At 37.3% G+C, this 12,026-nt stretch overlaps 1 protein-coding gene across 1 annotated transcript; it reads left to right on the top strand.

Annotated features, from left to right (window-relative positions):
- Positions 1-608: 608 nt before the first annotated feature.
- On the top strand, positions 609-10,521 carry LOC143861636 (uncharacterized). Its single transcript, XM_077372524.1, has 3 exons — positions 609-638; positions 4,561-4,932; positions 10,059-10,521. Exons 1-3 carry the CDS (start codon positions 609-611, stop codon positions 10,092-10,094), a joined length of 438 nt encoding a protein of 145 aa, XP_077228639.1. The 3' UTR covers positions 10,095-10,521.
- The last annotated feature ends 1,505 nt before the right edge of the window (positions 10,522-12,026 follow it).

Below are 12,026 nucleotides of genomic sequence, written 5' to 3'. Positions count from 1 at the left end.
AGTTGGGTAAACGAGGCAACTAGATAAATTACGCAAGCGGATTAGAAGAGGCAAGCAATAGAGATTAAGAAAGTAGCTTTGATTAGGATTATTTCCTTCTAGAATTATCTTGATTACATTCCATGTTTATCATGTAAGTGCTTTATATAAGCACACATTGATCCTCTTGTAAATGCATCTAAGTTTAGTGAAATCTCTAGAATTTAATAATACAATGGCATTCAACATTCATTTTAAAAATTACTTCTATATAATCTTATATAGGGTTGCAACTCAGAGTCAGGCGGGTCGGGGTTTTTTAGAACCCTATCCAACCCAAGAAACTATTTCGGGTTAGGCCCGATTAGATTTTTTATGCAAAAACCCCAAATTTGCAAACTAAATCCTACTCGAGATTGTGTCTTGGGTCCGAGCGAGTCGGTTCGGGATTATTTATCTGCACTCATGTTATAATGAGAATGTGTGATATGACTGATGTGCCATTAAGCTATAGTGCAAGGGAGGATTTATCTAACGGTTTCAGGTTTGAAATGCTTCTCTTATTAAGGTATCTTTGATGCACCTAGCGGTTTTCACTTTGGGGAATATAGAAATAAAGAAGATTCAAAATGGGAAAAGCAGAGCGATCACCTGGTGTGGTAGGTAGGTAAGAGAGGAATGCTAGGGTTTATCTTTTCAATTTTAACGAAAAAGTGGGAAAAAAAAACCTCTATGTTATGAAGCTCCAACCTGGTGTTTAAAGCTGACCAAACTTTATGTCTAATGCCGCACGGGACACTCTCTCCCTGACTAACCAATCCACCTCTCCGTTCATTGATCTCCTGACATGATGGAATTGAAAGTGGTATCGTTCCACACGATTACAGATCTCATTAATGAACTCTGAAAACCTTTAAGGAGGAGAAGATCTACCACTCAACCATCTGATTTTTTTAGGGAAAAGTTTAAAACATGTTTAAGCTTATTTATTGGGCAACATTTTAACTTTACCCATAAAACGAGAAAATTTAAGAACACATTTGGCTATCATGATTTTTTTTTCCATGATAAATTGGTGTCTCAAGTGATTATGAGGGTGAAGTGGCTAAAAATCAGGAAATAGTGTCTCCAAGGGGTGAAAAGTGGCTAAAAATCAGGAAAAAAAAACTCTACTAAAAATACAGTCTACATTTTCTTGATTTTTAGCCACTTCTAAAGCTTATCGCAATCATGCCTTCTCAAATCTCTCTCCTTCTCCTACAGTCTTCTTTCCCTCTTTCCTTCTTTCACCACTTGGAGGCACCAATTTATCATGGGAAAAAAATTCCGAGCTAGTAGACATGGCCTAAATGTATTAAGGAACAATTACCAATGGGGGACAAACATTAGGCAAAATTACCAACAGGACCCATGCTTTTCAAAAATTATCAACGAGGGACAAAAGAGGTCTTGTTAGTAAAAGCTGGACGAAAATGCCCTTTGGCATTTACAACACGTTTTGACCTTGTTTTTTCTCTCTTCTCTCTTCTTTTACTTTTCCATTATCACCTTTTTTGATTTTTTACCCTACTAGTCATCTCCCTCCTTGTTCAGCCACCATTGTTGCTGGCAAATCTTGAAAACTTGAATGTTGAGTTCTTATCATCTATCTCTTTGTATTTAAGTTTTTTTTTTTTTTTTTTTTTTTTTTTTTTTTAGGATTTTGCACTGTTTTTCATTCTTCTATTTTCTGATTTATCTTGTTTAGGGTTTAAGCAATTTGTATTTTAGGGTGAGTTCTGGAGATAATGTATGGATGGCTTCACTCACTTTTTTGGAAGACAATTGGTTGTATAAGAAAAGGTTGATGTAAAACATGAATGGATGACGACACATTTTTTGATTTACGTAAATCATTTTTTTATAATACACAAATTGGGATGTAATACATGAAGCACATTTAATGAAAATAACATCAATTTCTTTTGTTATTTCTATCATGAGCAGAATTGTAATGCCATTAGAAGAGTTGCTATAGGCAGGGAATTTGTAGCAGAAGGGGTTTATCAACTCTCTGGAAGGGGGTTAGTAACTCTCAAAAGTAGGGTTACCCATTTTTGAATGGGCTTATCAAGTGCTTGAAAATTGGCCGAGGGTTTTCAAGTCTCTATGATTGGGGTTATCTAGTATAAAAAATGGGGTTACCAATTTCCGAATGGGGTGATCAAGTCCCTGAAAATTGGCCAAGGGTACTAGAGTTTTGGAAGGGGGTTTTCAAGTCTCTGGGATTGGGGTTATCTAGTATAAAAAATGGGGATACCAATTTCTGAATGGGCTTATCAAGTCCTTGAAAATTGGCCGAGGGTACTAGAGTTTTGGAAGGGGGTTTTCAAGTCTCTGGGATAGGGGTTATCAAGTATCAAAATGGGGTTACCAATTTTCGAATTGGCTTATCAAGTCCCTTAAAATTGCCCAAGGGTACTGGAGTTTTGGAAGGGGGTTTTCAAGTCTCTGAGGTTGGGGTTATCCAGTATCAAAATAGGGTTACCAAATTTCGAATGGGCTTATCAAGTCCCTTATGAACACGTTTTTACTTCCTGTTTTTTTCACTCGTTCATTTTCACCTTTTTTTTCTTTCTACCGTACGATTCATCTTCCTCATCCTCCATTGAAAGGGAGGAGGAGAAATGCAAAACCTTAAAACAAATGAAAAACAAAACCTAGATATTGAGAGAGAGATGGGAATGAGCTCACGTTTCAAATTTTTGAGTTTTTCCGCCTCCAATGGTGGCTAAATGATGAAGAAGATGACTAGTAAGGTAAAAAAAAACAAAGTTGAAAATGAAAAGGTAAAAAAAAAAAGAGGGAAAGAAGAGGAAAGAGGGAAAAGCAAAACGTGTTGCTTAAGAAAATGGTATTTTCGTCCACCTTTTAATGATAATACCTCTTTTGTCCCTCTTTGATAATTTCTGAAAAGCATGGGTCCTGCTGATAATTCCACCTAATTTTTGTCTCCCATTGGTAATTGATCCATGTATGCATTTTTCATGTATTCAATTATTTGACCCTTTGTTTTAAACTAGTCCCTTCAACGAACTAGCCTCCTCTAGGGTTCCTAGCAAGAAAGCCATACCGTTTATTTTTGTAGCCTTTTATCCTACGGAGAAATTATCCAGCGAATGAAGGTAGCTGTATGCATGTACCATGAAGAAGGGCTGTTGAATCAAATTATCAAGGGTTGTACCACTTTTACGTATTCACACGGCCTTTCATCATATAATTTATCACACAACTATACGTGCACTCCCCTGTTCTAACAACGGCACTCTTTCTCTAATAGTTTTCTACTTGGATCGAATTTTGGGTGTATGTGTAATCGAGACTTTCTACCTTCTTCTCGCCTTTAAGCCTCTAAAACATACCCTCTATGCAAACCCCAAAAAAATAAAAATAAAAACCGATCGGATCTGATGGATAAATCAAACTCATGGTCATGGTTAAGATCAGCTAACATTGACCCATATAAGAAACAGATCACCAGATGAACGGTCCTGATCATGTTATGCTGAATTCAGGCACCAAAGAAATAGAAGCTTTTAAGACCGGTACTTTTCCAAAAGAAGATATCTACTATAATAAACTAGGAGGAAAAGCCCAAGCTTTTTTGAATTTTCTCAAAATTCTGCCGAATTAACACCTCAGCTGCAATAGAGAAATGCCTCATATGCCCTCACATTCCCACGCCTTTAAGTTTCAATAAAGAAGATATATAAATTAATAATGGGAGTTGCTCGGGACGGATATCCTCATAAGAATTAAATGAATAAGCCCAAAATCTGAGCCTATGTGGCTGCTCTCCATGCAAAAGCCGGTCCCAGAGCTTCTGTGATCCAAGCAATGAAAAATAGTTTATGGATACAGATATCGGCACTATCATGGTTTGATAACCACACTAAATTTTTTTGTCTTTTCTGTTATAAACAACTTTTAAAAAGGGGAGTGATAATTATGCCCCTTTAGATCACCAGGGACACCCAGCGTCAGTGTATCAATGACAAAAAAGGGGGCTAATGTACTTGATATCAGAAAAATCCAGTGGCTTTGACTGCAAAGTACAGTGGCAATGGGTGTCCTGGTGATAAAAAGGGGCGTAAATATCATTTCTCAAAAAGTAAAAAAAAAAAAAAAAAGGTTATTTACAGTTATGAAAAGCGCCAATAAAACCAAAAAAGACAAACTGATTTTGTGCATTTATTAGAACATGGTAGTGCGAATATCAATTCCGTAATTTAATAACATGTTCGCGTAAAAAACTCTTCCCTTCTGTGCTCGCTCTCTCTAATCAGACAAATCAAATCGCAGTTACGTTAAACATCTGACGTAAATCCGACGCGGAAAAAAGGGGAAGAAAGATTAGATAAACACAGAGAAAATAAAAGGATAAAATACAAAAGGAATTTTTTTTTTTTTTTTTTTGAGTTTATCCTTTTGCCTCGATTGAACAAAATTCCAATAATAATATAAAAAAAGCGTGAGACGATTTTCACCTCTCATAACCGCCTCTTCTCAGGGATTTTAAAATTTTTCTAGGTTTAGGGTTAGGGTTTGATAAAAATGAGAACTCAAGATCAACAATCTAGGGTTTTCTACGAGCTGTGTGCTCTTCTCCTCAGCATTCTCCATTCACCTCAGCTTCCAATGACGTACTCAAATCCACCACCGGCCATGTCTGTTTCCCGGACGGCGAGGCGGCCGGAGGTTTCCCCGGCGGGATTCGCATCGCTTCTCCTCGGGATCTCGATGGCTTTGATGCTCTGTGGATCTGTAACCTTTGTGATTGGATTTATATTGATGCCTTGGGTTCTTGGATTGGTTATGGTTTTCTACCTTGTTGGGATTGTCTCTAATCTCTCGTGGTTAGGGCGATCTATTCTGTTGGGAAATCACGCCGGATCTGCGCAAAATAAATGCTCGGTGAGACTTTTTGGTATTGATTTAGTGATTCTTCTTCCTTATAGTCTTCTTTTCTTTTTCTTTTTTTATAAATTTGATTGTTTAGGGTTGAGATTTGGTGTAGGTTTTGATTGATGGTTGGATGAACTCTTTAGTTAATTGATCCTATTGTGATGGTTTTATACAAATAGGAATCAGTTAGCGAGACTTTTTGGTGTTAATTAATTGATTTAGATGTTCTTCTTCTTCTTCTTCTTCTTCTTTTTATTATTATTATTATCAATTTGATTGTTTAGGGTTGATATTTGGTGTAGGTTTTGTTTGATTTTTGGTTGCAGTCTTTAGTTTATTGATCCTATTGTGATTTTGTGTGTGTGCGCGCGCGCGCGCACTTAATTTTTCACTTATTATCTTGTGTGCTTATTTATTTAAATTGGTTTCTTTTTTCTTATTTGATATTTGTAATTTACTTCTGCTTGAAAATGCATTATTTCCTCTGTATAAACGGTGAAATTATAAATTTGGTCTCCCATAAAAAGAAAATAAGATTTTATCCCGTGACTAAACTGTTTGGTTGGATTTATGTAATTTGCCTTTTTGATTTTGTGTAGAAGGTTTAGGTTTTGATAACTTTATTGTATGAAATGGTATTCCTTTGTCAATGTAATCTGCCTTTATTTTTGTCGTTTGGGTTGTATAGTTACCTCTCTTCTATCTCCAAATTGATCTTGATGATGACTGAGATGGATTTTTCATTCTATGGATGAGTGCAAGGGCCTCAAAAGGCACTTAGCAGTCATGTCAGGAGGGTTTTTCACCATTATTATTGGGAGGCAAGGTTGTTGGGAGGCAAGGTTGGCAAGAAGCATGAGTGTTTTTTACAAATGTCACAAGTCACAATAGGTCCGGAACTATGATTTAGCCGACCCTTTGAATTTATTGCCGACACATGTGTCGTGCCACATTTTAGTACCATGTCAAGTATGACGTCAATAGAATATTGTCTTTACCTCATTTATTATAAACTCTTATTTTACTATAAACTCTTCTTTAACTAATATTTTCTATTATATCCCTCCCCTAAACCTAAATCCTTAAGCAAACTCTTGTTCCAATACTATATTCATAGATTTATTAGTTTGTTAAATGAATACCATATTTATTATAAATTATGACAATGATCAGTAATTTTATATGTATGTATGTGTCACCATTTCTAGATTTTTAGATGTTGCCATGTTAGGCAATTCATATCCATGTCTAAACTTGACACACGAATTCATATCCACAAATTATAATTATGCATACTTTCTATTTTAGTCGTGTCCCTGTTTCTAAATTTTGGGGGTTTTCCGTGTCCGACACTCCATGTCGACACGGGACACTGGTGTCCTTGTCCACAAATCATAGGTCTGGAAGCAAGTTTATTTACTTGAATGACTGTCTTTTGCTTGGTGCATACTCATTATGTAGTGTAGCTGCTTGTGGCAGCTGAGTTATCAATCATTGCTACTTTTTTTGCTAGGCATCTCACTGAGTCCAACAATCTGGTTGAGGCAGCTGAGATATCAATCATTGCTACCTTTTTTGCTAGCCATCTCACTGAGTCCAACAGTCTGGTTGATGCACCTGGCCATTATTCCATGCCATGGAGTTAAATCTGTGTGATGATCTATTCATAGTAAATACTAAATACTATTTATTTTTGCTTTACACTAACTTACACACCTCCCTGATTACTGACACAAGCCACAGCATGCAAGAGGTAGGATGATAGCAAAGCATGCAACTAAAGGTTTTCTTTCATTAGAAGAGAACTCGTAATTTTTAATTCCAATAAAGTTATCACATGTACAACAACTCACATGTTTATATAGGAAATCAAAGCCCAACATATTCACTTCTCTTTGCTCATTTCCGAAGGAGGTGAATGAGCAAGTTGACAGTTATGCCAGAGACAGGGTCATGAGTCCCTTTCTTGTCATTAAATGGGCCATATGCCGCTATAGGACATTCTATTTTGTATTGCTGCTTTGCTTTTTGGTTCCCGATTATCTCAATTGGGTTTCTGATTTCCTCTTTTCATTAATGAAATTATTTCAATCATTAAAAAATACACATTTATTTACCTAATTTTCAAATTTGATTCAACTTCTAAGTACACTAGAATTCTTGATAAACATTTTTGAACTTCCTATAGTCACTAAAAGGTTCCTACTAATAAGGATATTTTCTTGGAATATTTCTCCCAGCCTAAAGAATTGCCATCCAAACAGACACCTCATGATGATGTCATCATGTTTAAACATTCTTTCCTTGTAAGAACTTGTCCACTTATTTGAATAAAAAACTAGGTAGACTTTCTAAGGTGTCATCTTTTTTGAAGTGAAATGTTTGACACATCATGAGGTCATTAATAACCTTTTATATTCAGAAAGAGGGAATGGGGTGGATGTGGGACAGACGGTGGGGTGGATTGGTAGTTTGGAGAGTCATACCAGAAAACATACAGTAGTTTGGAGAGTCACCATGGAAGCATTTTTTCCCTGGATTCTTATTTTGTGACAAAGATGCAACGAGACAAGGATCAATATCATTATCCATCGGTGGTTCGTTTCTCACGATACCCAGTTCATCCCGTGACAATGAGCAGTTGGTGGTTGCAGTAAACGTGTCAAATTTGCTATGCTAATCTTGGGAACTTTGGGGGGAGATGGGAGGGAACAAACTGCAATTTTTTAGTGTATCATCTACAAACCAATTGGATGAAACTTGTAAATTGGAACTTAGGAATGCTTGATGTGTTTATTGGGAGATCACCTGGGGTCGTGGGATCTTGTACTCCCTCAAGTCAAGTTTTGCCTATAATAGTTCCATCAATCAAGCCATGGGAAGGGCAGCCTATGTCTATGCACTCCAAGCTATTGGAAAGACTATTTAAGGTGTCCTATGGAGATGCACCCAAACATATTCTTGATTTCGCACCACAACCTCAAATATGAATCAACAGCGATGCCTGAGCATATGCAGATTATGAAGCTTCATTGCAGAAGTCTATTTTTGCAGGTAATGAGATGTATGATCATGAAAGGGATCTCAAATGGGAGGCCAGAGCATAAAGTAAGTGATAATGATTCTGTGGTCTTTTATTTTCGGTAAGAGTTTCCCTCAAGTTGCCTGCCATAAGCTCCAAGCCAAGAAGATAAGACCGTGCAAGATTTTCAATGAGGTGGATTCAAGTGCCTTTCTGTTAATGGTTTCAAGTGCCTATTTAGTTGAGCACTTGAGCTTATGAACATTCTCGACATTAGTCCCATCCTCAACGTATTAGCCCTGTATGCGTATGTTAGACATGATGGTTTTGATAAAGGCAATTTTGATTGTGTCACAGGATGCCCATTTTGTAATCTTTTCACTTTCTTTCTATTTTCGTGTCTTTCTCCTAGCTTTGGATTTGAGGGTGTGGGAAGATGGAAGCAAAAAAAGAAAAAGAAAAAAGCTACACAGATGGGGAAGTCTTCTTCTTCATCATCTTCCTTCTTTTCTTCTTCTTCTCTTCTTGTTGGAGTTCTCTCATCCGTGTGCTTTGGCGTTTGAGGAGAGGATTTTGAAAGTCGTGTGGCCGTGTTGGAGAGGTGCTAGCCTTGAAGCTTCCAAAAATTCATCGGAGAAGCCTTTCAAGATTCTCACATCCTATTCCTATTCTTATGGTTTTCCACTTGAAGTGAAAGGTATTAGTTATGTGAGCTGTAGGTCCTATCTCCCTTTTTTATTAAGAAACCGTTGGGGTATAGGCTAGTATGTGTGGTCTACTTGGTTTAGAAACTCATGAGATTTCCCAAATCCCTTGAGTGCCATAGGTGCATTGTAGTGCCCTATAACACTGATACCCCTAAGAGACTTATGTTTTTCGAATGATATTTAATTTTATTAAAAAAAGGGCAAAGGCCCAATGACCAAGATGGTCAAAGCATTGCTACAAGCAAACCCCTAGGAGACTTTTCACCCAAAACACCATGATATTTACCTTCTTACTCGTGGCGAATCAAAGTACACATTTGGGTTGTTTAAATTCATAAATCTTTTAAGTCTGGTTATTGATATGATATCTTAAGGCGAGATCACACCCTAAATCATTGGTATTATAATTAGGGTTTTCTCTCATTGATCTATCAATCTGTGCCAGTACCCATACTCACATGTGGATGGGGACTTCCATTCCTGTGATCGGTAATGGGGACATCCAGCTGTGTGATCGGGAACCATCACAACCATCTCTCATGTGGCAGCCATATAAGTAAGTTGTCGATTATGGGGACATCCAGTCGTGTGATCGGGAACCATCTCAACCGTCCTTCATGTGGCAGGCATGTAAGTAAGTTGTCCAGACTCACCTAGCTCTGATTCTTTATTGGTCTACTCTTATCCAGGTATTCTGTTTTCATATTGGTTGTCCATAACAACCAACTCTCTACTGTTTTCCCAAAGAACCCTTTCTCGGTCCAATAAGTAGAACACTTGCATCCTTTGCAACATTCTATTCTGGAGGGAGAGATCCAATCGTCAATGATCCCATAGATGAGAGACCCAATAACCATAATATCTATAATGTATTCCATTACTTAACAACTGAAGGAAATGCATGAATAAAATGAATAAATTCATTTACAAAATCAATCAATATAGAAGGACATTGTGCTAACAGATAGGACGTAGAGGGAATTATAAATAGTCAAGAGGGGGGTTTGTTTTATTAAGTCTAAGAATTGTGACTTTTGTCATGTTATGCCTATTAAGAAAGAGAACAGATATGATTACAATACTTTTACAGAAAGAGTAACGCATATGAACCAGACTGCAACATGGATATCAACTGGATTCAGGCAACACTGGTTGTAGTTGATAAAGAGGTAGAGCTATGAACAATTTGGTGGATTAAACTTCTAAATCCACTTTAATTGAATTTTCTGGTTATCTGGATGTTGCAAATGGCTGTTGGCGAAACAATATATGGTTGTTCTGGATGTTGCAAATATATAAAATACGTGTCTTGACGATTTTTTTTTTCTGAACTGCAGGAATACTTTAGTAGTTCTTGTGGTTACTTACAAGGGAAAGTATACTCAGTTTATGATTGTGTTTTTCAGGCCACCTTCTATCCAGGCTGCCAATTCTTTAGATGAGAATCAGCAAGGGATGATACACAAATTGAAGGTTTTAATGATCCAACTCGAAAATGCTCAATAGATGTCCTACTGTGATGCTGTCTATTTTTCGCTGTGAACCAGGGCATGGTTCTTGGTATGGACTGTAAAACCCCATTTTCTCTTTGGGTTTTGCTAACGAGTGCCCTTAGGGCACCTGTTAAGGTGCATTGGGAATGATATTTTCCAATCATTTTACACATTGTTTGATAAAAATACTCATTTTCTGTGAATTTATTATCAAAAGATGTGTAAAATATCATTTCCTATGCACCTTAACAAGTGCCCTTAGGGCACTCGTTAGCAATACCCTTTCTCTTTAATCATTTGTTTTGTAGAAAAGATGCAGTTGTTTATGCAAACATATGGTCTATAAGCACTGGTTCCCAATGATCTTTTCTTTTCTTTTTTTGTTTTGTTATCTTTTTAACGGGCTTTCACCGATCATCATATATAGCTTCAGGTAACCTAACTTTTGTTTGTAACAAGGAAAATGCTAAGAAGAGGGTGGCTCACTCTGTGGAACCCGCTTGTGTTGCGCTGTGTTATGTCTATGTGATCGGATCCAATGGTCCTACCGATAACCTCAAGTTCAACTAAATTCCGCTAAGAATAACTTGATAGGATGTTCTTTGATGCGTAGAAATTCCTAGGTCCTTATGCTTACCATCAAATCTTTCTAGAATCGAGTGAACTGATATTTTGAGAATCTTTTGCAACTCTTGTGACATTTAGTGCATCCTAGATCTCTAGAACAATGATCCCACTTAGAGTTGACTATGCTTGTGGGCTCAATCTCAGCAATTGAAGTTTATTCGGAGAACGATCGAGGCCAATCCCAAAATGAGGTAATTAGCAGTGAAGATTATTTCAGGAGACCTTTCAATATTGAAGAGGTCGACATATTGTCCTCGTGTTCAGTTATCCTGTAGTGTTTGATAACGATGCCTTGGAGGAAAATAGAAAATGAACAGATATTTGATGAGAGAGAGAGAGAGAGAGAGAGAGAGAGAGAGAGAGAGAGAGAGAGAGAGTAAGTAGGGTTAGAAGACCAACTCAACTCAACAAAGCCTTTGTCCCAAACTACTTGGGGTCGGCTAAATGAATCCTTTAGGAAAAAAATTCATGAAGAAGGTAGAGGAATCTACCCGGCTCCAATCATGGTTCTAGTTGGGTTCTTCTACGTGGATCATTTTCTTCCATTCTATCCTATTCAGGGTCATGTTCTCTGTTATGGTCCTAGCTATCAAGTATTTCCTCATTGTTTCTACCGAAGTTGTTTTCGGTCTGCCTCTACCTCTTTTTACTCCATCAATTTGGCATGAGTCGCCTGTTCTCACCGGAGCATCCAAAGGCCCACGTTGGATTTCTCCAAACCATCTTAAGCGGTGCTCTCTCATCTTCTCCTCAATTGATGTCACCCCCACCTTTTTACGAATGTCTTCATTTTTAATTCTATCTAATCTTGTGTGGCCGCACATCCATCTAAGCATTCGCATCTCCGCTACACTCATCTTATGCACATGCTGCTTCTTGGTGGCCCAACATTCTAAGCCGTACAACATGGCTAGCCTCACAACTGTTTTATAAAACTTTCGCTTCAATTTGGTAGGGATTTTATGGTCGCATAGAATTCCTGAGGCAAGCTTCCTTCAACCAACCTCCTCTTATTCTTTGGTTAATATCCTCTTCAATCTCTCCTTCCTTATGTAAAATTGAACCAAGATAGCGAAAGATATCCCTCTTAGGTACTAAATGTTCTTATTCATAATGTCTTTCGAATTAAATGGTTTCATGTTGTTATTTATGGTTTTTTAGAGTTTTAATGGTATGAACTGATTTAACGGAGTATTAAAATGTAACAATTAATGAAACGATTTCTTGTGGCCGAATGTACCAGCGAAATTACAA

The sequence above is a fragment of the Tasmannia lanceolata genome, unplaced genomic scaffold (assembly GCF_043159265.1).
Source record: "Tasmannia lanceolata isolate RefF3 unplaced genomic scaffold, GAP_Taslan_0.1 ptg000037l, whole genome shotgun sequence".
Classification (NCBI taxonomy): Eukaryota; Viridiplantae; Streptophyta; class Magnoliopsida; order Canellales; family Winteraceae; genus Tasmannia; species Tasmannia lanceolata.
The sequence above is the reverse complement of the archived record's forward strand: the minus strand, read 5'-3'. Positions and strand labels throughout refer to the sequence as shown.